This window comes from Dama dama, chromosome 9, assembly GCF_033118175.1.
Source record: "Dama dama isolate Ldn47 chromosome 9, ASM3311817v1, whole genome shotgun sequence".
Classification (NCBI taxonomy): Eukaryota; Metazoa; Chordata; class Mammalia; order Artiodactyla; family Cervidae; genus Dama; species Dama dama.
In genome coordinates, this window is record NC_083689.1 from 43,213,255 (window position 1) to 43,240,620 (window position 27,366).

At 39.1% G+C, this 27,366-nt stretch overlaps 1 protein-coding gene across 1 annotated transcript; it reads right to left on the minus strand.

The window, feature by feature from the left end:
* Positions 1-1,454: 1,454 nt before the first annotated feature.
* Positions 1,455-25,612, minus strand: LOC133062822 (olfactory receptor 2H2-like). The gene is made up of 2 exons (XM_061152191.1): positions 25,486-25,612; positions 1,455-2,449 (listed from the first exon to the last, which is right to left on the minus strand). Exons 1-2 carry the CDS (start codon positions 25,610-25,612, stop codon positions 1,455-1,457), a joined length of 1,122 nt encoding a protein of 373 aa, XP_061008174.1.
* Positions 25,613-27,366: the final 1,754 nt, after the last annotated feature.

Here is a 27,366-nt window from a genome sequence, read left to right on the forward strand (position 1 = left end):
CAAAATCTCCACTTGTCTCCTTTGGAATACTACAGGATCTTCATCCTACCCCTATTGGACCTCTTTTGCCTTTTCATATTTAACAAGTTTTACTGTAAGTTTCTTCATACCTTCTATTAAACTGGTAATCATATGGCCCCATCTATTTCTATCAATTGAATTCACCAAGTAATTCCATTGTGGGTTTCCCTCATGGATGGCCTCACTCCCTACTAAGTATACTGCGTGGTCCCATAGGGTGGGTCTATTAAAGTGTCCTCTGTGTATTTCCTGGATTTATCCCTCCAAGTTACATATGCCTTAAATTTCTTTTGGGTTCTATTACCTAAATGCAAGGCCATGAAAATTTGAACACAGTGTACTTCACTCCATTTTCAATTTCCTAACTGATATTGTGGCCAAATTGGGTGACATAACTTAATAAGTTTTTCCCTTCTTAATTCTTGCTATTCAAATTGTTCCTAGTCCTGGAATATCTGGCCCAGAGACCCATCAGCCAGAATTGATGCAGCCATTTTTGGGCCAATACTGAGGTGATATCATTAGCTGTGCAAATTGGTCAAGATTTGCACTTACTATTATAGATACTATCCCTTCCAAGGCAGTCTCCCAACCAGTTGTTAGTGAAAGAAATAGCATAGAAAGTAAACCCAACGGTGCTGACAATGAGCGGGAGTTGGTCTATCTGGTCTCCATTGAAAGAAAACCTTCGCAGATAGAAAAAGCCTGTCCAGGTGACCTTGCTTGTTGCTTAGTGGCATCTTAAGGTTGCTCTTTTCAATAGTCAGATTTAACAATTTCAGTCATTTTCTTGTGTTCCCTCAGTGCTAGGGGTTGTAACTACTTTCTTTTGCCTCTCCCTCCTTCAACAGCTAGTTATAATTCCTTAAAATAAGTTCTCTCTTTTAATAAAGACACAGACATAGAGAACAAACTTTTGGATGTCAAGGAGGAAGGGAACGGGATGAATTGGAAGATTGGGATTGACGTATATACACCACTGTGTATAAAATAGATAACTGATAGGAACCCACTCTGTAGAACAGGGAACTCTACTCGGTGTTCTGCAGTGATCTAAATGGGAAGGAAAAATAAAAATGAGGGGTATATGTCTATGTATAACTGATTCACTTTGCTGTATGGCAGAAACTAACACAACATTGTAAAGCAACTATACTACAATAAAAATGGAAAAAAATAAAATATATGGTGTCTATTATGTGCTGGTAACCTGATGGGAACAATGTTGCACTTCCATTTAAATTTAAGAACAACATTGCAGGATGCATCAGATTTTACTATTGATAGATATTCTGTCTGGACAAATCATGCTTTTGACCTTTCCCATTCGTGTTGATAATTGAGAGTCCCCACAAAAGAAATACCACATATTTAATGCTGTGAGCAACTGGACAAAGGCTGACAAATTAGCTCCTGAATGTGAGCTGATTTCCTTATTGCACATTGGATGTTCTGTCTTTCCCAAATAGCCTCTTGAGAGCCCCCTTCATGTCCTTGTTCCTCAAGGTATAGATGAGAGGGTTGAGAGTGGGGGTCACCACAGTGTAGAAAAGAGTTAGAAACTTTCCTCCCTTCTGGGAAAAATGGCTTCGGGGCTGGATGTAGACAGCAGTGACAGTGCAGTAGAAGAGAAAAACAACGACCAGGTGAGAAGAACAGGTTTGGAAGGCCTTCCTCCTCCCTTCATGGGACTGGATGGCCAGCACCGTCCGGGTAATGTGACCATAGGAGATAAGGATGAGCAGGAGTGGCACCATCAGGAAGACAGAGCCAATAACAGAAATCTGGAGCTCATTGGAGTGTGTGTCCCCACAGGCCAGACGGATCAGTGCAGGGACTTCACAGACAAAGTCGTCCACCCGGTGATGATGGCAGAAGGGGAGCTTCATGGTGGTGGGTGACTGCACCAAGGTGCCAAATATCCCACTTGCCCAGACCAAGAATGCTAGCTTGTGACACACGTGAGGCTGCATGATGACTGTATAGTGTAGGGGTCGGCACACTGCCACATATCTGTCGAAGGCCATGACCAGCAGCAGCACACACTCAGCAGCTCCCAGTCCCAAGAAGATATAGAGCTGGACTGCACATCCCAGGTAGCTGATGGTCTTGTCTGGGCCCCCGAGATGGACTAGCATCTGGGGAATGCAGCTGGTGGTGAAACAGAGGTCCAGAATGGAGAGGTTGGTGAGGAAGAAGTACATGGGGGTGTGGAGGTGGGGGTCTAGGTGGAACAGAAGTATGACTGTGGTGTTGCCCACTAGTGTGACCATGTAAGAGATAGACACAGTCACAAAAAGGGTCATTTCAAGGCTAGGGTTATCTGAAAAGCCCAAAAGGATGAAGTCATCTGGGATGGTGCCATTGACATGTCCATCTAGTGCCCATCTGGGACTGCAAGAAGCAAGAACATCAATTAGACTATCACCTAGAGATGGCAGAAAAAAGTGATTTGTAATTTTAGAAAACTGTCTCTATTATCCTATAATAATATTTTTTCTGATGTTTTGCTGACTTTTTTTTCATCCTGTTAATTTTTGGATATTTTCATCTGTTCATTTCTTCAAACTTGGATAATTTTAGCATTTTCTTAGAAGCCAAGAGTATGGTAAGTGAATGTTCAAAATTAACCCTTGCCACTACCATCAACTACATGCTAAAAACTAGACAACCTACAAGAAATGGAAAAGTTCTTAGAAATACACAAACAACCAAGACTGAATCAGGAAGAAATGGAAAATCAAAATAGACCAATTACTAGTCAGGAGATTGAATGAGTAATCAAAAATCTCCCAACTAAGAAACACCCAAGATCAGATGGCTTCACTGGTGAATCTTATCAAATACCTAAAGAACAAATAATGCCAAACCTTCTCAAACTCTTCCAAAAAATCAAAGGTGAAGGAAAACTCCCATACTCATTTTATGAGGCCAGCATTACCCTGGTACCAAAGTCAGATTCCGGATATGCTACCAGAAGAAAAAACTAAAACCAATATCCTTGATACCTATAGGTGAAAAAATTCTCAATAAAACTCTGGTAAATCAAATTCAGCAGTACGTTAAAGAATCATGCACCATGACGAAATGGAATTTGGCTTTGGGATGCAAGGATAATTCAACATAGGTACATCAATCAGTGTGATACATCACATTAATAAAATGAAATGATAAATCATATGACAATCTCAATAGATACAGAAAAAGCATCTGATAGAATTCAACATCTATCCATGATAAAACTTTTTAACAAATTAGGTATAGAAAGAAAATATCTCAGCATGCTGTGCTGTGCTTAGTCACTCAGTCATTTCTGACTCTTTGAAACCCTATGGACTGTAGCCTGTCAGGCCCCTCTGTCCATGGGAATTCTCCAGGCAAGAAGAATACTGGGCTAGTTTGCCAGGTCCTCCTCCAAGGGATCTTCCCAACCCAGGGATTGAACCCAGATCTCCCACATTGCAGGCAGAGTCTTTACCATATGAGCCACTGAATACTGGAGTGGGTAGCCTATCCCTTTTCCGGGGGATCTTCCCAACCCAGGGATTGAACTGGGGTCTTTTCCTGTATTGCAGATGGATTGGTTACCAGCGAGCTACCAGGGAAGCCTGTTTCAGCATAATAAAGGTCATATATGGCAAGCTCCTCATATTAGCTGTGGAGCTAACATCATATTCAATGGTGAAAGTTTGAAAGCTTTTTCTTTAAGATCAGGAATAATATAAGGGTTCACTCACTTACCACTCATAGTTCTATAAGTCCTAGCCAGAGGAATCAGGCATGAAAGATATACAAAAGGCAATAGAATTGGAAAGGATTCCAATTTGCTGATGATTTAATTTGCAGATGATTTACTTCTGTGTTGCTGTTCATTTGCCAAGTCATGTCTGACTCTTCACAACTGCATGGACTGCTGCATGCCAAGCTTACCTGTCCCTCACCATCTCTTGGAGGTTGCTCAAATTCATGTCCATTGAATTGGTGATGCCATCCAACCATCTCATCCTCTGCCATCCTCTTCTCCTGCCTTCAATCTTTCCCAGCATCAAAGTCTTTTCCAAAGAGTTGGCTTTTCACATCACATGGCCAAAGTATCGGAGTTTCAGCTTCAGCATCAGTCTTTCCAATGAGTATTCAGGGTTGATTTTCTTTAGGATTGACTGGTTTCTTCTCCTTTCTGTCCAAGGGACTCTCAAGAGTCTTTTCCAACACACAGTTCAAAACCATCAATTCTTCGATGATCTGCTTTCTTTATGGTCCAGCTCTCACATTCATACATGACTGCTGGAAAGACTATTTCCTGGATTATACGGACCTTTGTTGGCAAAGTGATGTCTTTGCCTTTAACATACTGTCTAGCTTTGTCATAGCTTTTCTCCTAAGAATCAATCATCTTTTAATTTCATGGCTACACTCACCATCTGCAGTGATTTTAGAGTCTAGGAAGAGGAAATCTGGCACTGCTTCTACTCTTTCCCCTTCTATTTGCCATGAAGTGATGGGACTGTATGCCATGATCTTCAGTGTTAGTCGCTTAGTTGTGTCCAACTCTTTGTGACCCCATGGACTGTATCCCATCAGGCTCCTTTGACCATGGAGTTCTCCAGGCAAGAATACTGGAGTGGGTTGCCATTTCCTTCTCCACTCGTGATCTTGGTTTTTTTAATATTGAGTTTTAAGCTGGCTTTTTCACTCTTCTCCTTCATCCTCATCAAGAGGTTCTTTAGTTCCTTTTCATTTTCTGACATTAAAGTGGTATCATCCACATATCTGAGGTTGTTGATATTTCTCCGAGCAATCTTGATTCCATCTTGTGTCTCATTCATCCAGGCATTTTGCAAGATGCATTTTGCATATAAGTTAAATAAACAGGGTGACAATAAACAGCATTGTCGTACTACTTTCTTAATTCTGAACCAGTCAGTTGCTCCATACAAGGTTCTAACTGTTGCTTCTTGGCCCATATACAGGTTTCTCAGGAGACAGGTAAGATGTTCTGGTATTCCTATCTCTTTAAGTGTTTTCCACAGTTTGTTATGATCCACACATACAAAGGCTTTAGCGTAGTCAATGAAAGAGAGGTAGACATCTTTCTGGAATTCCCTTGCTTTCTCTATGTTCCAATGAATGTTGGCAGTTTGATCTCTGGTTCCTTTGCTTTTTCTAAATCCAGCTTGATTAACAGCCTAGTCCAAGTGGCACGCAAAATTCATAGATGCTAATGCCTGTTTGCAGGGCACTTAGTATTTACAAATCATTTTGCCTCCATTTAATGACAAAACATTGGTGTTCTAAATAAAACATATACAATGTGGCAGCTATTTACTTGCCAATGAATGACTGTTGCTTTCTGGTTTTATTGATATGTATTTTCAAGAGAGGAGTAAAAAAATTCCACAGTTACAGCAATTAAGAGCTAACTAAAGTTCTGAACATCCAGTCAGATTATTTTAAAATTGTTGACTAGAAGTTGACTTTCTGTGCAATGATATCATAGTAGATCTTAAGAACTAATAAAGATGCTAAATCTTTGGAAATCTCCATGTAAGTACCAGACATTTTGCTCTATAAGAAATGACCTCCTAAGTTCTAATAACAGAAGGGTTTGTGACAATAACATAGCCTTCTTTGGAAAAATCTAGATGAGAAATGAATTGTGTGAGGGAAGAAACATAATTACTTAACAAGAAAGTTGTTTTAATGAGTCTAAGCTATTGTTATTTTAATCAATTACTATTTTAATGAATAGATATATCTGAATCAATTGTTATTTTAATATCATATATATATGTATGTGTATGTATGTATATGTGGTGTTAATATCTGTCTTAGAATTTAAAACTCAGTGAAAAAGTAAAAGTGTTGGTTGCTCAGTCATGTCCAACTCTGTGCCACTCCGTGGACTGCAGCCCACCAGGCTCCTCTGTCCATAGAATTCTCCAGACAAAAATACTGGAGTGTGTAGCCATTTCCTTTTCCATGGAATCTTTCCCCACCCAGGGATAAAACCTGGATCTCCTGAATTGCAGGCAGATTATTTACCATCTGAGCTACCAGGGAAACCTTAAAACTCAGTAACTACTGAAAAAAACAGCCATCATTTTTTCAACAGTTTATCATATATTTATTTCAGTAAATCAGGCTATTAAAGAAAAGGTGTAATCTGCAAGCTTAGATTCAAAGTATATCTTCTTATGCCTCCCGTATGTGTTTTTAAATAAAGAAACCTTAAATATATGGTGAAAAAAGATTAACCCAGTTTGAATATCTGGGCATTCTCTGTTCATGCAATGCTGAAGCCTAGCATGAAGGATTTTGAGTATAACCTTATTAGCATGGGAGATGAGTGCAATTGTCCAGTGGTTCGAATATTCTTTAATACTGCCCTTCTTGGGAATTGGGATGAGGATTTATCTTTTCCAGTTCCGTGACTACTGCCAGGTTTTCCAAATTTGCTGACATATTGAGTGCAGCAGTTTGATAGCACCATCTTTTAGGATTTTAAATAGCTCTGCTGGAATTCCATTACCTCCACTAACTTTATTGATAGCAGTGTGTCCTAAGGCTCACTTGACTTCACACTCCAGAAAGTTTGGTTCTGGGTGAGTGACCAGACCATCGTGGTTATCCAGGTCATTAAGATTTTTTTGGGTACAGTTTTTCTGTGTATTATTTCTATCTCTTCTTTATCTCTTCTTCTTCTATTAGGACTTTACCTTTTCTGTCCCTTATTGTGCCCATCTTTGGATGAAATATTCCTTCGATATTTTCAATTTTCTTAAAAGATCTCTAGTCTTTCCCCTTCCGTTGTTTTTCTTCTATTTCTTTGCATTATTCATTGAGGAAGGCCCTCTTGTCTCTCCTTGTTATTCTCTGAAACTCTGCATTTAATTGGGTGTATTTTCCCTTTTCCCCTTGCTTTTCATTTCTCTTCTTTCTTCAGCTATTTGTAAAGACTCCTCAGGCAACCACTTTGCCTTCTTGCTTTTCTTTTTCTTTGGGGTGGTTTTGTTCACTGCCTCCTGTACAATATTATGAACCTCTGTCTATAGTTCTTCAGGTACTCTGTTTATCAGATCTAATACCTTGAATCTATTTGTCATTTCCACTGTATAATTGTAAGGGATTTGATTTAGGTCATACCTGAATGGTCTAGTGGTTTTCCCTACTTTCTTCAATTTAAGTCTGAATTTGGCAATAAGGAGTTCATGATCAGCAGCAGCAGTTCATGATCTGAGCCATAGTCAGCTCCCGGTCTTGTTTTTGCTGACTGTATAGAGCTTCTCCATCTTTGGCTACAAAGAATGTAATTGATCTGATTTTGGTATTGACCATTTGGTGATGTCCGTGTGTAAAGTCGTCTCTTGCCTTGTTGAAAAATGGTGTTTGCTAATGACCAGTGCATTCTCTTGGCAGAATTTTGTTAGCCTTTGCCCTGCTTAATTTTGTACTCCAAGGCCACACTTACCTGTTACTCCAGGTATCTCTTGACTTCCTACTTTTTCATTCCAATCCTCTATGATGAATAAGACATCTTTTTTTGCTGTTAGTTCTAGGAGGTCTTCTAGGTCTTTCTTCGTGAAGTGAAGCAAAAGTCACTCAGTCGTGTCTGACTCTTTGCAACCCCATGGACTGTACAGTCCATGACATTCTCTAGGCCAGAATACTGGAGTGGGTAAGCCTTTCCCTTCTCCAGGGGATCTTCCCAATCCAGGGATAGAACCCAGGTCTCCCACATTGTAGGCAGATTCTTTACCAGCTGAGCTACAAGGGAAGCCCAAGAATACTAGAGTGGGTAAACTATCCCCTATCCAGCGGATCGTCCAGACCCATGTGTCAAACCGGGGTCTCCTGCATTGCAGGTGGATTCTTTACCAACTGAGTTATCAGGAAAGCCCAAGATCTTCATAGAACTGTTCACCTTCTTCAGCATCAGTGGTTCAGACATAGATTTGAATTACTGTGATGTGGAAAGGTTTGCCTTGGAAACAAACCAAGATCATTCTGTCATTTTTGAGGTTGCACCCAAGCACTTCATTTCAGACTCTTGCTACTCCCATTTCTTCTATGGGATTCGTGCCACAGTAGTAGATATAATGGTCATCTAAATTAAATTGACTCATTCCCATCCATTTTAGTTCACTAATTTCTAAGATGTCATTTTATTCTTGCCATCTCCTGCTTGACCACGTCCAGTTTACCTAGATTCATGGACCTAACATTCCAAGTTCCTTTGCAATGCTGTTCTTTACAGTATTGGATTTTACTTTCATCACCAGACACATCCACAACTGAGTATCGTTTCCATTTTGGCCCAGCCACTTCTTTCTGGAGCTATCAGTATTTGTCCTTCATTCTTCTCCAGTAGTGTATTAGACATCTTCTGACCTGGAGGGCTCATCTTTCGGTATCATATTGAAGAAGGGAAGAATCAGATTGCCCAGACTGAACTAACTCCACCTTACACTTTTAATGAACTCTGGACTACATATCTGGTAACCATGGAGATAACATACCAATGGCCAAGCAGGCCTCCTGGATGGATGAACACCAGACCAGGCTGACCTCATACCTAGACTCCTTAGAAGAAGAATACGATAACTCACTATGTTATCGAATACCTTCTGTAATCTTCATGGTACCTATTGATGTGGGCTACACTGCATGGCTAGTTAGCCTTCAGAATGTGAAACATGACTGTAACTTAATTATATCTCCTTCTGACATTTTCCAGAGCAGACTTGAGAAAATTGGGAATGTGGACTTGGGCACGTACACACGAGGTATAAAAGGTAGACACAAAAAATGGTCAGGGTCCCTGGCTAAAGAGGAAACTCTGCCTTGGACCTTCTGGTGTAATAAACTGCACTCCACTATCTGCGCTGTCCTTCTGAGTGAATATGTTTCCTGGGGTGTTTGGCTACAACAATAGCTTTTTGCCTTTTTATACAGTTCATGGAGTTCTCACGGCAAGTATACTGGAGTGGTTTGCCATTCTCTCCTCCAGGGGATCATATTTTGTCAGAACTCTCCACTATGACCCAACCATCTCGGGTGGCCCTGCATGATGGCATGGTTCATAGCTTCATTGGGTTATGCAAGCTCCTTTGCTACAACAAGGCAGTGATCCATGAAGGGGAATTTTATGTATAGAAAATCCTAAAAACTCCATCTAAAAACTATTCAATCAAATTAACAAATTCATTAAAGTTTCAGGATACAAAGTTAATGTACAGACACAACTGAGCAACTATCACTTTCACTTTCATTTTGAGGAAAAAGAACAAAGTGAAAGGTGTCACACTTCCATTTCAAACTATAAATTTTATATATACTATGTACTTTTTATATAGTATATACTTTTAACTAACATTTGCCAAGAGAGCCAACAATAAGAGAACTCAATAAACGGTGCTAGGAAAATTGAATATTCACATGCAAAAAGAATGAAGTATTTTTTATACAGCTCACAAAGCTTAATCCAAAATAGATTAAAGACTTAAGTGTAAGACTTGAAACATAAAACTCCTGGAGGAAAACATAGGGAAGAAAACTCCTTGGCAGAGGTCTTTGCAATATTAAAAATGTGACACCTAAAGCATAAACAGCAAAATAAAAAATAAACATGACTACATAAAACTATTCAGCACAGAAAAAAGAAATGTTCAACAAAATGAAAAGATAACCAACAAAATGGGAGAAAATATTTGCAAATCCTTTATCTGATAAGAAGTTAATATCCAAAATATATAAGGAACTCATACTACTCAACAGCAAAAAAAAAAAAAAAAAAAAAAAATCCCCCCCCCCAAATCCCAAACAAGCAATCAAACAAAAAAAAAAAAAGACACCAAATAATCCAATTAAAAATAAGTAATGAACCTGAATAGATATTTTCAAAGAAGATATACAAAAAGCCAATAGGAACACAAGAAAATGCTAAACTTCACAAGCTATTAGGGAAATGTAAATCAAAATTACAATGATATATCCCCTTACATCAGTTAGAATGACCATCACAAAAAGACAAGTGATAACAAATGCTGATAAGGATATAGAGAAAAGGGAATATTTGTGCACTGTTGGTGTGATTGTAAACTGGTGCAGACATAATGGAAAACATATAAGAGCCTCAAAATATTAAGATTAGAACTACCATTATGATCCAGCAAATCCACTTCTGGAAATAAAGCCAAAGGAAATGAAAGCAATAACTCAAAAAGATATCTACAGTTCTATGTTAATAGTGCACAGTTTACGATAGCCAAGACCTGGAAACAACCTGTTTGTTGAATGAATGGATAAAGAAGCTGTGACATATATATATAGTAACATTATTCAGCAAAAAAAATATGAGCAAACCCTACCATTTGCAGCAATGTCATTGTACCTTGAGGACATTACACTAAGTGAAATAAGTCAGACAGAGAAAGACAAATATAGTATGATATCATTTGAATGTGCAATGCAAAAATAATAAAACACAACTCCTATAAAAAGAGATCAGATTTGTTGTTACCAGAGGCAGAAGTTGGGGGAATAGGAATTGGAATAAGGTTGTCAAAATGTACCAACTTACAGTATAAGATAAATGAATAGTAAGGGATATAATATAGCATGATAAGTATAGTTAACACTGTTTTATGATGGGCTTCCTTGGTGACTCTGATGGTAAAGAATCTGCCTGCAATGTAGTCCCTGGGTCTGGAAGATCCCCTGGAGAAGGGAATGGTTATCCACTCCCTGGAGAATTCCATGGACAGGTGGGCTATAGTCCATAGGGTTGCAAAGAGTAGGACATGACTGAGCAACTTAGGCTCTCACTTTATGATGTACATGAAAGTTACTAAGAACAGAGCCTAGGAGTTCTTATCACAAGGATAGGATTATTTCCTCCCCCTTTTCTTTTTATACTATCTACACGAGATGAAGCATGTAATCATTTTGTAATGTGTGTCTATCAAACCATTATGCTGTACACTTTAAACTTACACGGTGATGTATGTCAACTATAACTCAGTAAAACTGCAATAAAGCCTCCACAAAACACCTCAAGCCTTGCCATCCTTCGGTAGTAGCATTAAGTGATCCTTTTAATCTCTTCTTTGGAATCAAGGCTGCCCTTTAGCTTCTATGTAAGTGATTTTGGTTAAAATTTGTTTACTCTAACTGGAACTCTGCCCCCCACCCCACTCCCTGTACCCCCCAAAAAGCAATCCATTTCTGTACTCATCCTGAGGCATACCTACCTCTTTGCTAGTGAGCAGAATTCGACATCTAATGTTGTGCCACCGAATGGCATTTCCATCAAGCAGTAATGAAGCCACTGAGATTTTGTGAGCTGATATGTACTTTTTGTCAGTGTGAGCATAGGTGCTCAGATGTTGGCAACAAGCAGCCTCTTAGATACTCTCTTCCCACATCTGGAAAAGCCTTGGCCAGTTGATCTTCCTTCCAAAACATTTTAGCTTATAAGATATGTTTGTCCCATTTTACCCCCAACTCCATGGAGCTGGCTGTGACTTTTTCCTAATAATACACGTCTATGTGTCTGTGTGGATCACAATAAACTGTGGAAAATTCTGAAAGAGCTGGGAATATCAGACCACCTGACCTGTCTCTTGAGAAACCTATATGCAGGTCAGGAAGCAACAGTTAGAACTGGACATGGAACAACAGACTGGTTCTAAATAGGAGAAGGAGTACGTCAAGCCTGTCTATTGTCATCCTGCTTTTAACTTATATGCAGAGTACATCATGAGAAATGCTGGGCTGGAAGAAGCACAAGCTGGAATTAAGATTGCCGGGAGAAATATCAATAACCTCAGATATGCAGATGACATCACCCTTATGGCAGAAAGTGAAGAAGAACTAAAAAGCCTCTTGATGAAAGTGAAAGAGGAGAGTGAAAAAGTTGGCTTAAAGCTCAACATTCAGAAAACTAAGATCATGGCATCTGGTCCCATCACTTCATGGGAAATAGATGGGGAGACAGTGGAAACAGTGTCAGACTTTATTTTTTTGGGCTCCAAAATCACTGCAGATGGTGATTGCAGCCATGAAATTAAAAGATGCATATTCCTTGGAAGGAAAGTTATGACCAACCTAGATAGCATATTAAAAAGCAGAGACATTACTTTGCCAACAAAGGTCCATCTAGTCAAGGCTATGGTTTTTCCAGTGGTCATGTATGGATGTGAGAGTTGGACTGTGAAGAAAGCTGAGCACCGAAGAATTGATGCTTTTGAACTGTGGTGTTGGAGAAGACTCTTGAGAGTCCCTTGGACTGCAAGGAGATCCAACCAGTCCATCCTGAAGGAGATCAGTCCTGAATATTCATTGAAAAGACTGATGCTGAAGCTGAAACTCCAATACTTTGGCCACCTCATGCGAAGAGCTGACTCATTGGAAAAAACCCTGATGCTGGGAGGGACTCGGGGCAGGAGGAGAAGGGGATGACAGAGGATGAGATGGCTGGATGGCATCACCAACACAATGGACATGAGTTTGGGTAAACTCCGGCAGTTGGTGATGGACAGGGAGGCCTGGTGTGCTGCGATTCATGGGGTCACAAAGAGTCAGACACGACTGAGCAACTGGACTGAACTGAACTGATGTGTCTTAAAACTTAAGCAATAAATATAAAAATTGACTCAGGGACATTTTCAAACTGCCCATATGACCCTGATGATTTTGGAAATTCCACTGGTGTCCTGTGACCCTGTGTGAGAATTTCTACAGGTATGAGGCATTATTACTATTGCTAAATTGATTTTACTGATGGCTTTGCTTGTGGGAGGTGGGTTAGAAAAAGAGTAAGGACATCCTACTCTTCATTGCAGGTCTTTCCTCTGTAACCAGCACTGAGTGGTCTAATGGGCTGCACTTAGGATGTAACCTCTGCCAAAACCCTGAGGTGCCGGCTTTGTGGTTCCTCCTCAGGATGCTGGTCCCTAACTTGCCTTTCTTCATCTGTCTTTCTACTTGTGATATAATTAATAAAAACCCAATTCAGGGCCTAACCTAAAGGAAGTCATAGTTACAGGTGGTGGAGAAGAATAGAAAATCCATGTGTATGCTCTTATACTCCGGAAAAACATAAAAGAGAAAAGTAACAACAAAAGAGGTGGTCATTGACGGAAGGGCAATGTCTCACCTGGACTTTGTGCATATTTTGGGGAATCATAAAGTGTTTCTAAGTCGGATATAATATAATGATATGAGGCATGGCATAGGAGAAATAATGAAGCTGAGAACACCCTCTTTTCCACTCCCTGCTAAACACATAAGCTAAGTGCATGCCCAAACTTTCCCTTGTGTTACTGGCAGTGCTCCCAGGCATTTCCCTCTTCATTACTCACTACTAGCAGTGCAGGTCCAGCTTCCCTCATGCTAGGATGCTGCAGCAAGTCCTGAACTTCACACACAGTCCTCTGGGAAATATCTTTTCTATCATCCTCCTCCTCCTCCATCTGCTTAGGACCTTCACTTTCCCATAGAGTAAATTTAATTAATTAGATGAAAAGTCATAACTAGGTCCCCTCTTCACTCTGCTCCCTAGCAGAAATAATCTCTGATTATTTCCCATCTTCTGATACCTCCCCACAGCCCTGCCATTAGCTGACATCATGCTGAACCTGTCCTTGTACAAGTGCAGGCAGCTTCTTTCTGATACCCTCTGATCGTATCATCATGGTGCCTGCCACCTCTGAGGCCAAATGAAGATTAGTTTTACATCAGCTACTTGGAATCTAGGAAAACGTTACCTTGGTTACTATCAAAGACTTTAACATATTCATATTTCTATCCTGGTCTAAATCTTAAATACTTGGATTGCTGACAATTTCAGTTGGTATCACCCAAGCACTCCTACTGTAGTTCTCTTACATTAATAGTTGATAATTTTAAAAAATGCATCGTATCTATTTATACTTTTATTCATCTAATTTCATACTGGATCCATTTTCATTCCTATGTGACAATTATCTATTGTGTTCTCTTCCAAATGGCAGTCCTAAATGTTGACATATCGTGACAAAATCTCTCGTATCAGAAACTCCAAGTAAATACCAACTTGCTCTTCTCATTATTCACAGATATTACTTTCTCAGGCTTCCAAAAATGCATAGAACTTTCAATTAGGGGAAATATACAATGAGCTTGAGCCCTTTGAATAAGAAAGTTGTGATATATGCCTACGAGATTTTTATTTCCCTGAGATAAGAACTTCACTTAATTCATTTCAGCATCCTTCTAAGGGACTTTCAAAGTAAAACACTCACTAAATATTTATCACTTTGTAACTTCAGTTAGAACAGTGCCATTTCTTTTCTTTTTGCCCATTTTTTTAACACTTAGCAGAACAGTGCCATTTCTGACCATTGGTTTTCAAAGCAGACATCATAACAGTATCTGTAATGTTAATACTTTTCAGTTATAATGCCAATATTAATTATTGCTCAATGTTTGTGACTACATTTATTTACTTTCTAACTGATGTCATTTACCCCAAAACAATCCTTATGATGCATTTCTGTATCAATATCTTTATCTTCAAGGAGGAATTTGTGCTTCACTCATTTTCTCATCACCCTCCAGTCTGTGATCAATTCAGATAGGAGAAACCTACTTGGAGCTGGAAGATGAATCTGGGATGTGCTAGCTTAACATGGAACTATGGAAATATATGAAGGGAAGAGGTAGTTTCTGGGTCATGCTACAGTAAGGATGTGGCAAAGGTAGATTAAGTTTCCTTCTAGTGAATTCTGCCTTCTGTTTTCCATATTCCTTTACTCCTTAGCTATATATATATAGCTATTTGATATATATAATATATATATTTATATTAATATATATTCATATATATATATTCATATTCATATATATATATTCATCTAAATGATCTCTGTTCCCTTGTAGCTCCAAGTTTCTCTTTTCCAATATAACATGCTATTGATAAATGCTCTGCACTTGTGATAGGGGAAGCCTCTAATGTTAGGTGTCATGAGATTTGTGTGGTAATCCTACTTTATCTTCTAGGGGAGTACCCAGCTATCACTTAATGGCTCCATGAAGAGTTTATTTTGTTCATCACTATGTGTTTATTTGTGGTTTATTTATTTTGGGGCTTCCCTAGTGGCTCAGACAGTAAAGAATCTGCCTGTAATTCCGGAGACCTGGTTCAGTCCCTGGGTTGGGAAGATCCCCTGGAGAAAGGAATGACTATCTATTCCAGTATTCTGGCCTGGGAAATCCCATGGACAGAGGAGCTGGGTGGGTGACAGACAGTCCCTGGGATCTCAAAGAGTCGGACATGACTGAGCGACTAACACTTACTTACTATGTGTTTATTTGAAATATATTCACTTTATCTGTAGCCTTTAATTTTAAAATTTACAAAAAATGAAATATAATATTTCCAGGTCTAGGATTATATTGTTCTAGGATCCCTGGTCCTTGTACTCAAAGCTCAGAAACCATCATCCATTATCTGTGTTGCAGCATCCTATTCTATAATGGCAAATCTTCAGTCAGACAATGTTTAGTCTATCAGTGGTAAACTTCTGAAACTTCACTGCTGTTGTGACCCTTCTAAGCAAAGCTCCAGCTATTCATGTCAATCTTCCCAACAATGGTTAGTACAAATCCTCGAGGAGCCAAGAATTTGTGGAAACTTCTTTTACTTGTTTTGTTCTTACTAGCACCTATGTTTCTTCCAGAGCACTCTTGAGTGAACAAATGTAGATCCACTTGCTATAAAATATTCCCATTATGTAATGACATAATTGATGCTGAAAGCTGGCAAGTACTGGGGCAGAGATTATAGAGAGTGAGGGGCAATAACAGATCCTAGGAGGTGGAAAATGTTGATTGACTTTATCACCTTTCTGGTTCTCAGTTGCCATGTCCTAGCAGTCTGGAGCCCCCCCCCCCCCCCTTTTGCCATTCTCCATGAACTCTCCTTAGCCCTTCTTGGTTTTGAGAAATTCACCCATCCTGGACCACATTCTCTGCATGACCAGTAGAGCTGATCATCTGGGGAGAATTGTCAGAATACTGCAATGCAAAAGCATCAGTCTTAAAACCTATTGGTTTGAGTGGAACTAGGCTCATCCTTGGTGAATTCACGTCTATCTCTACTACTTATTTGGAAAATAATTTAATGTAAAATGAATACAAAGCATTACACAAAATCATAATGCTGTGAAGAACAAATAAACTGTATCTATTGTGATAAACTTCTGGTTATAACACAAGCTAATTGTTATTAAAAATGTCCAAAATGATTACAGAAAATGTTGGTTTGTATGTTTTCCTCACTTTATAAATCCAGGCAAAGATAGACAAATCACTGACAGAATTTTCTAATAAAGACCATTATTCTCAGACAGAGCATATTGGATATTTAGGGCAGTGAAATTATAGTATAATACTATAATGGTGGGTATGTGTCACTATATATTTATCAAAATCTATAGAATGTACACCAAGAGTGAATCTCAAGGTAAACGATGGGTTTGGATGATAATGATTTATCAGTGTGGATTCATCAGTTGTAGCAAATGTACCACTGTTGTGTGGGATGTTGATAGTGGGGAGATTATTCATGTACAGGGGGAGTGAGTATATGACAATTTTTTACCCTCAATTTTGCTGTGAATCTAAACCTTCTCTGAAAAGGAATTTTATTAATTAAAAATTAGCATTCCCCCAAATATTTGCATGCTGATATCTTCCACCTACTAGAAATGGTAATCATTCTCATTGGGTTTCATTGAGATGACCACTGTTAAATCCAGGTGAATTAGTCTTTTAGAAAGAAAAATCTTGCTTTTATCCTTTGACTAACTGTTCTGCCTTCAAGTACTCTGGGCATAATTTTTTTTCAGATGAAGTTGCTTCTTTCTTTTCTTTGAGATTTAATTGACATATAATATTGTATAAGTTTAAAGTGTACAATGTGTTGGTTTGATATATATTGCAAAATGGTTACCACCAAAGCATCAATAATAGGCGCGGTGTCACATAATTACTTTTTGTTTTTGTTTTAGTGAGGACATTTAAGATCTACAGACTTAGTAACTTACAAGTATGTAATATGATACATTTTAACTATAATTGTGCTATAAATTAGATTATAAGATGTCATTTACCTTCTAACTGTAAGTTTGTACCTTTTGGTCATCATCTCCCTAATCTGTCCACCCATCAGCCCATGGCAACCACCACTATACTCTGTTTCTGTGAGTTCAGTTTTTCTAGATTCTATACGTGTGATATCATATAGTATTTACTTATTTTTGTCTTGACATTTCATTTAACATAATGCCCTCATATTCTATCTTTGTTGTTGCAAATGGTAGGATTTCCTTCTTTATCATAGCTCAATAATATCCTATCGTGTTTGAACTTCACATCCTCATACTTCATAAGACAGTTCTGGTTTTCTTATTTTTATTTTTGCCAGTGTGATTTGCTCATATTGTTCTCTGTACATGGAATAGGTTTACTTTTTCCCTTGATGTACCTAATCATAGCCATTCCCAAAGGCATCACATATGTTCCTTTTCCCTTCTCATGTGCGTTTTATAGTATTTCAGCCCAAGTTTTATCACAGCCTGAGCAAGGGTATAACTGACTTACCTCCAGGACACCATGGTCATTGAAGAAGGGTTGGAATTAGAGACCTGTCTTTATTAGCATCCTGGGCACAGACTCATGAAGAGATGACAGTACTAGTGCTGTGGAAATTTCCTGCCTGTTTCAGGAAGCCTCAGCTTGCTGAGACTGATGAGGCAACTGGGACTCCCTTCCCAGAAGAAAATCAGCTTTGTGTCTGAATGTCTCCTATGGTGAGCTCTCCATCACCTTGGGACCTAACCATATCTGCTCCTAGTTATTCGAGATGGAAAATTTATAGGTATCCACCTTAAGGGACTTTCCCCCTGTCTTTCCATTCATCTAAGTTAGATTTTACTGTTTTTAAACCATTCAGTAAGCAGAAACTCAATAAATCCTATTGACCTTGGAGCCTTCTCAGTTTGGGTCCCATTCTCATGCTTTCCCTAGTCTGGTGTTTGGATTCAGAATCTAGTGATTTCTTCCTCATGGACAAAAATGTAAAGATACTCAGAAAAGACTTTGGGATTCAGGAGAAAGTATTTCATATATATATATATTATATATTGTATATATATATATATATTATATATTGTATATATATATATATATACATATACATACATACATACATACGCACATACATATATACATATGTATATATAAATATACATATTTACTTCATGAATATATATTTCATTCATTTCATGAATATATATTTCATATATATTCATATATTTCATATATATACACACACACATATATATGTATATTCTAAATTATATGTATCCTTCAACTGGTGGGTCATCTTTGTGTTTACAATACTGACCGAAATATTTTTAAAAATTCTGTCAGCTGGAAAGTGCTACTGTGGCAAAAAAGTTTGTTTAGGTTTTCTGTAAGATGTTAAGGAAAAACTCAAATGACTTTTTGGTCAACCAAGTATTTTTTTTTGTAACCAAAAATTGTTTATAAGTGTAAATTAAAAATTTTGATACGGAAACTGAAAAATGTGAAAAGTAGTTGAACACATGCACAAAATAAATTATATATGTCCTTATAGAAGAAAATTCAAGTATATTGCGTGCGTGCGTGCTAAGTTGCTTCAGCTGTGTCTGACTCTTGGGACCCCATGGACTATAGCCTGCCAGGCTCCTCTGTCCGTAGGATTCTCCAGGCAAGAATACTGGAATGGGTTACCAAGTATTTCTCCTGGGGGGAGAAGGGGATCTTCCAGACCCAGCGACTGAAACCACGTCGTTTGCATTGGCAGGAGGGTTCTTTACCACTAGTGCCACCTGGGAAGCCCCCTCATGTATATTGAGTTTATGTAAAAAGAAGCATTAAACTTTCTCATTCTAACTCCATTCTGTTTTCCTGCAGTAGTCGCCATCATAGTTTTAAGTATGTACGTAAGGACAAATGCAAAGCCAACTATATACATATTTTTTTTCCTAAGAAAGAAAGATAGCGCTAAGTCGTGTCCAACTCTTGTGATCCCACGAACTGTAACCTGCCAGGCTCCTCTGTCCATGGGATTCTCCAGGCAAGAATACTGGAGTGGGTTGCCATTTCCTGCTCCAAGGGATCTTCCCGACCCAGGAATTGAACCCAGGTTTCCTGCATTGCAGGTAGATGCTTTACTGACTGAACTACACAGAAGAGAAGCTTCTTTTTTTCCTATGGTAGAGACAAATGATAGGCTGAAAAACATCAAGGGGGAAAGATCTATCTGTAGGTTTTCTCTTTCTCTTACTTCATAGCACAAAGTACAAAAAATTTTACCAAAGCCAAAATCCACAAAATGCTAGAAGGGAAGTGCTGTGTTTCTAAAAAGCACAAACATATTTCTTAAGTTTCCATCTCAGGTCAGTTATCACTTAGTTATCATTTAGACACCTGTGAATATTACCATATTTTTTAGGCACTCCATTTCCTCTTCCTTAATACTGTGGCCTTGGACTAGAGGATGCCTGCACCTTCCCTTTGCCACTTAGATTTTGTTACGGCTACACATCAAGTAATTACTAATAACAACGACTTACATAATACAAATGCCGATGCCTGAAATAAAAACATACCTGAATAGTGAATGCATATTTTGGTACCATGGTGAAACCAGGCTTTATATATCTATAGGAAGAACTGAGAAGTTATCAATATAGCTGTTTCTGGTTGCTGCCTACCCATTTTCATCTCCTTCATTTGGTTCTGTAAAAATATGTAGGTCTGGGGTACTAGGAAAAACTCTTCTCATGCACCAAATTGTCAGGCCACAGGGTGGGTTAGGAGGTAGATTAGACAGGAAGGCTGGGGAGTGAACTTTGCCTTGACAAACAGAGAGACCAACATCCTAGAACATAACCACCAAAGTGCTTGGTTACGTTGCATTCTCCTCTCACGTTGAAGTTGTTTAGCTGGGAAACTACACTGAGAGACTGAGAAGAAAGTAAGGAGGGCAAAGACAAATACCTTGCAGGTAATGAAGAGAATGAGGGAGTGCATGACTATATATGGGGGGAAAAGATGGAAAATGGTCATTTCTTGTTGAGTTTTGTCTTCTGCTTCTGTAGTCCTTTCTTTTTAAAAAGTATATAATACTTTAATTAATTTGTTTATTTGACTGCATGGGGATCTTTAATCTTCATTGTGGCATGCAGAATCTTTAGTTGCAGCATGCGAACTCAGTTGTAGCATGGGGTATCTAATTCCTTGACCAGGGATCAAACCCAGGTTTGATCTTAGTAACTTGGTAACTCCCCTGCATTGGGAGCATGGAGAATTAGCCACTGGATAATCAGAAAGCCCCTGCTTCTGTAGTCTTAAATTTGAAAAGTTTGAATGTGTATCCTTTTCCTATTTGCTCTTGTGGAACACCACACCAAGCCAGAGCTCCTGACTCTGATTCTTTGGGACCATGCAGATGTCAGTGAAGAACCATTCAGTAGAGTGCTGCCTAAATTCCTGACCCTCAAATAATCATGGCCACATTTTCCATTTAGCTTTTTATCTTTTACATAGATTCTATGGTTCTTAAAGTTTTAATCATAATTATCAAGTAATTATTCCATATATATATATAGAAATTATGTTATATAAACCAATGAAATAAAATATTGAATGTAGAAATAAAGCCACACATATAGGGTCAAGTTATTTTTGATAAGAGTACCAAAACTATTCCATATGGAAAGGCTAGAACAATTTCCAGGAAACTTTGTTGAGAAACTGAATTTTGCTGTTCAGTCACTAAGTCGTTTCTGACTCTTTGAGACCCCATGGCCTGCAGCATTCCAAGCTTCCCTGTCCTTCACTATCTCCCACAGTTTGCTCAAATTCATGTCCATTGAGTCGGTGATGCTATCTAACTATCTCATCCTTTGCCACTCTCTTCTCCTTTTGCCTTCGATCTTGTCCAGCATCAGGGTCTTTTCCAGTGAGTCAGCTCTTTGAATCAGGAGGCCAAAGTATTGGAGCTTCAGCTTCATCGTCAGTCCTTCCAATGAATTTGCAGGGTTGTTTTCCTTTAGGTTTTTAAAGATAAATGTCAAGGTTAAGAATGGTTTCTTTACACCAATGAAACAGCAGATGCTTCAACCACAGTGGGGAAGCTCTAGGGTACCAGGAATCACTGGGAAGAAAAAATGCACCTCAAATATTTCAGAGGAATGTGCTAAATAGGCAAATCTATCGAGACAGAAAGTAGATGGTTGCCTAGGACTAGAGGTGCGGTGGAAAGAACTTTTAGCAGTGTGATGTGAAGGAGTCTTTGGGGCCTAGAAAAGAGAACAACAGTCTCAAAGGCCCCTTGTTGAATCATCTAACTTCAGAGAAAACAAAGCATAACTTTAGTTTCATCCTGATGCTCCAGGCCAGTTGCATCTATCTGGGACTTATCACCCCCTGTCCGGAAACCTACCACCCCCTACACCCGCCCAGAAGACTTATCACCCTCTGCCCAACTACAAGTGTCATCTCAACCAAAGAATACTCAAAATATCCTGCCTGATTAACGTGTCCCTTATCGCTTCCACAAACCTCCCTATGAAGCCTCCCTGATCCCTTTCGGTGCTCAGCCTGGTCGTTAGGCCCACTGTCGCCCCTCCTTGCCTGAATAAAGGTAACCTACTTCTGTTGAGGTCGTCTTTCCTTTTCTGCCTCACCGGAACTGTACCTTACATGATGACTAAGGGGAGTGAGCATTCTCTGAAGTAAAGAAATCTAAAATTGTGATGAGTTTACAAATCTGTGAATATACTAAAAGTCATTGAATTTTCTGTTTTTCCAGTTTTATTGAAAATAGTTGACATATTTCACTATACATGTTCAAGGCGTACAGCTTGATGGGTTGATTTATGTATGTGTGAAATGATTATCACAATAGATTCAATATTGCCGGGGTCCAGCCTCAGCAGGATCCAGGGGTACACTCAGGATGAACGGCGTCGGCGAGAGAAAGAGAGAGAGAGAGAGAGAGAGACAGAGAGAGAGAGACAGAGAGAGAGAGAGAGAGAGAGAGAGGGGGAGGGGGAGAGAGAGAGAGAGAGAGAGAGAGAAAGAGAGAGAGAGAGAGAGAGAGACCAGACTGGGGATGTGCAGCACAGTCTGGCAAATCTTTATTTTTTACCATAGCTTTTATATTCTAAGTTAGTACATTTTTAAGGGGAAGATAGTTTAATGTTACATGGGCTCATCCTTCACGAAACCAGGGTGTTTTCTGCATACTTCTTTGTGAGAGTCTTGTACATTATCTTCTGGCCTTGGGGCCTATTGACATTTTTGACCTAGGTGAATGCAAAGCTGTTTTCCGTAATCTATTCTTTAATGAACACAAAGGTCAGTCCTTTTGCAGAAGTTATCAGTTAAATTTATCTAAAAGGTTTACCACACAAAGACTCTGCAGCTCCAGTGAGGCAGCCCCTGTTTAGCATTCCTGGTTAAAATTAACAATTCTAAACTCTTATTTTTCTAAATCTTTAACTATAACTGCTTTTAGAATAATATTTTTATGTTCTCTAATAGGGCTTCCTCACCCCCAAAGGGCTCTGTGCCTATTAGGCCTTTATGTGATCAGGTTCTTTATGCTGTTTATGATTAAGGTGTCGTGAGCAGTCATGTGCATTAGTACGCATTTGTGAAGCAGGCTAGAATGCCAGCAAAGGGGTCTAAATTGAAACACTCCTTTCATCCTGGATAATCTTACAGGATACCACCATCCGGCGGACATATTAATTAAAGTTCTAAGTTGATTCTGTTTGGAAAGAGATAGGGGAAGGCCTTCTACCCGTGCCACAGAAATTAGGGAGTAGTCTACTATAGCAAGCTTTAGAAAGACAGAGATCATCTTTAAGGAAATCCCTGAAGTCCTGATCTGCCTTGCTTGTCAGGTCTTCTCAAGACCTTGTCATGGGTGGGATCTCGTGTGCTGGCTCCCAGCACAATAACATCCATCTTCTCATATAGAAACAATAAAAAAGAAGGAAGAAGAAGGAAAAAAATATCACTGTGTTGAAAACTCTTAGGTCTACTTTATTAGCAACTTTCCTATATAGCATACAGCCATGTTAGCTATAGTCATCATGTTGTACGTTGCATTCTTTTTTTTTTTAAATTTATTTATTTTAATTAGAAGCTAATTACTCTACAATATTGTAGTGGTTTTTGCCATACATTGACATGAATCAGCCATGGGTGTACATGTGTTCCCCATCCTGAACCCCCCTCTTACCTCCCTCCCCATCCCATCCCTCAGGGTCATCCCAGTGCACCAGCCCTGAGCACCCTGTCTCATGCATTGAACCTGGACTGGTGATCTAGTTCACATACGGTAATATACACGTTTCAATGCTATTCTCTCAAATCATCCCACTGTACATTGCATTCTTATTACTTATTTATCTTATAACTGGAACTTTGTATCTTTTTGCCCCCATTCTCCAGTTCCCTCTCTCACCTCCTTCTTCTCACCAGACACAAGTCTTACCTCTTTTTTCTATGAGGTTTTATTTTTATTTTGATTCTACATATAAATAAAATTATATATAATGTTTGTCTTTTTTTGTCTGATATATTTCACTTAGCATAATGCCTTCAAAGTCCATCCAGATCACAATTGGCAGGACTTTCTCATTATTTATGGCTGAATAATTTCATTATCTCTATCTATACTTATATTTATGTCACAACTTCTTTATCCATTCTTCCATTGATAGACCCTTAGACTGTTTTGAAGTCATAGCTATTGTAACTAATGCTGCTATAAACATAACTGCAAATATGTTTTTGAGTTAGTGCTTTCATTTCTTGGATATATTCCTATCCCAGAAGTGGAGTTTCTGGATCATATGGTAGTTTTATTTTTATGTTTTTGAAGAACCTCAGTAGTGGCTAAAAAATTTACTATCCCACCAATAGTTCACAAATCTTCCCTTTTCTCCACATTCATGCCAGTCTTTAGCCCTTGTCTTTTGATGATGGCTATTGTAACAGGTATGAAGTGATAGCTTACTGTGACTTTGATTTGCATTTCCCTAATGACTAGTGAGGACTTCCCTGGTGGCTCAGACGGTAAAGTGTCTGTCTACAATGTGGGAGACCTGGGTTTGATCCCTGGGTCAGGGAAGATTCCTGGAGAGGGAAATGGCAACCCACTCCAGTACTCTTGCCTAGAAAATCCCATGGATGGAGGAACATGAAGTTGACGGGGTCGCAAAGAGTCGGACATGATTGAGTGACTTCACTTCACTTAACGACTAGTGATGTCGAGTATCTTTTCATGTACATTTTGGCCTTTCATATACTCTACTCAAGTTCTTGCCAATTTTTAATTGGGTTATTTGTTTTTTTTTTTTTTTTTTTTATTAAGTTGTACAAGTTCTTTATATGTTTTGAATATCAACCCTGTGTTAGATATATTGTTTGCAAATATTTTCTCCTATTCCTTAGGTTGTCTTTTCATTTCACTGATGGTTTCTTTTGCTGTGCAGAACATTTTCAGTTTCACTTGTTTATTTTTAAAATTTTGTAGCTTGTGCTTTAGGTGTCATATTGAATTGTACATTATAAATGAATGAATTGTGTGATATGAAGTAACACCTCAGTAAAACTGTTGGCTTCAAGCATAAAAGAAGTATATCTTAGAGGGTTATTTTGCTACATGTTTTTCCTGAAGATTTAGTCCTTTGACATTTTCTCTCATCATAGAGGATTTTTTAAAACTTAGATTTTTATCCTTAAAAAAATGGATGTTATGTAGTAAACTATTCATTGCAATACTTTTCCAGGTGGAGAGACTGCTTCAAACTACTGCCTTTCCTGGTGGACACAGTGGGGGGGTGACATTCCCCCATGGCATGGCTGACACTGAGTGTGGGAGAGGATGACAATGAATTATATTCATGGATATTCAGGCAATGATCTGAAATGCATTAATAAGGATGCATTTTTAGTCACTCTGCTGACTTGCTTCTATGTCCAACCTTGACATATTATGAAGTCTACACTCCACTAACATTGGTTTCACTTTTTTCTACACTGATCCTATGCACTCTCTGTATTGTCTTTGCCCTATTTGAGTACAGTCATGATAGAAACCAGACCAGTTGTTTTAACAGAGGAAATTGAACATGAGGAATGGTTAGGTTAGGGATTGTCCACTTGACAAGAGAGAAAAAAACAAAAGTTTCATGGGGGAAGCAACTTCAGTTAGCAGGTAAGTTGGATTTATTGGATCTTTGGAGGAGGGTCCCATGGGGTTGAATCTCAGCCTCTGAGAAAGGAAAGCTGCTGGGTTGATGTTCGTGTTCCAGAGGGATATGAAGGTCTGGTTCTTCAACTGTTGCATACCGGAGTCAGCTGCTGCCTCTGGAATAAGCTGCTGCAGCTGAGGTAAAGCAGTGTTGCTGAGATGAATTTGAGACATATAAGAAAGCAGGATGAAATAGTCATCTGTCTCCTTTAGCCTGACTACCATGCTTCTAACTGGAAGAGTTTACAGGAAGCAGCCAACCAGTAAGAAGCCTTTTACTCAGAGTCCCAGTTCCGCAAAGAGGAATGCAGAGGAGTCAACTTGACACTGAGAGGCAATAGCTTTATAGCCAGCACAGTCCTATCTAGGATGCAGTGTGAATAAAAATAAGTGAACATGAGAATTGAGTATGTGTGCCAAGAGATGACCAAGGGAGGTTTCAGGAGTTGGGGATGAGGAAATGGGACTAGGAGGATTTTTGGTGTGTCTCTTTTAGTTCATCAAGGAAGATTTCCTAAAATAGATGATATTGAGGTTCAAAGGAAGAAAATGATAAATCTCAATATACTTGGGGTAAGACTATGACTCTAATTTTCGTGGTGTGTGTTTCACACATTATATAGTTGAAACAGCAAGACCCTAGGGTCCTTGCCCCCACCTCCACCATGTTCTCAGCTTGCCTTTCTCTGTGGAAAAACGTTAGGCAAATAATAAGCTTAATCAGAGAAATGAGAACATACAGAAACAAAGGAAAACAGACAAAGGAGACTAAATAATAATAGTTTAGTCATTAAGCATAGTCAAGGACCTTTAGCTCCTTCTCAGAGGCTATAGATAATATTCTGGAAGGGAGTGGGCGCGCCACACCTGGGGAGAGTGCGCCCACCAAGCCCCTGGCTGCCTGGACCGCTCTGACGGGGAAGGCACATAGAGCAGGCGCAGCTTTTCGTTCAGCGCTTTTGTGGAACACCTAAGGGCTGGAACCTCGCGCAGCGCGGGACGCGCTCCATATAGAGCAGCCGGGAGCCTGAGCAGCGCAGACGGAGAAAGCAGCGTCAGCCCCTCCCGGCAGCGCCAGAGCGAGGAACTAGCTACCTGAATAAGAGTCCACCTCCGCCCTCCTGTGTCAGGGCGGAAATGAGGCTCTGAAGAGACCTGCAAACAGAAGCCAAATAAACAAAGGGAACTGCTTCAGAAGGGACTGGTGCAACAGATTAAAATCCCTCTAGAAAACACCGACTACACCGGAAGGGGCCTGTAGATATCGAGAAGTGTAAGCTGGAACGAGGAGCTATCTGAAACTGAGCCGAACCCACACTGACCGCAACAGCTCCAGAGAATCTCCTAGATATAATTTTACTTTTTTCTCTCTTTTTTTTTTCTATTTTTATTTTTTCTTTTTTATTTTTTCTCTTTTATTTTCCTTTAAAATCCCCTATTACTCCCCCATTACTCCTTAACTTTCATTTCCATAGATTTTTACGATTTTTTTAATTAGGGGAAAAAAAATTTTTTTTTCTTTCCTTTTTTTTTCTTTTTCTTTTTTTTCTCTTTTTTGCTTTCCTTTTTCTCTTCTATTTTCTATTTTTCTTTTTCTCTTATTTCTTTTAAAGTCCTCTAGTACTCCTCTACTACTCCTTAATTTTCATTTTCAATATACTATAACCTTACAAAAAAAAAAAAAGAAGAGAAGCCCTATTTTTAAACCGAAGATTATTCTCTCCCAATCTTGACTCTCTGTTTTCTACCTCAGAACACCTCTATTTCCTCCTTTCCCCTTCTCTTCCCAATCCAATTCTGTGAATCTTTGTAGGTGACTGGGCTACGGAGAACACTCTGGGAACAGACAGCTGCGTAGATCTGTCTCTCTCCTCTTGAGTCCCCCTTTTTTCTCCTCCTGCTCATCTCTATCTCCCTCCTCCCTCTCCTCTTCTTTATGTAACTCTGTGAACCTCTCTGGGTGTCCCTAAGGGGGAGAA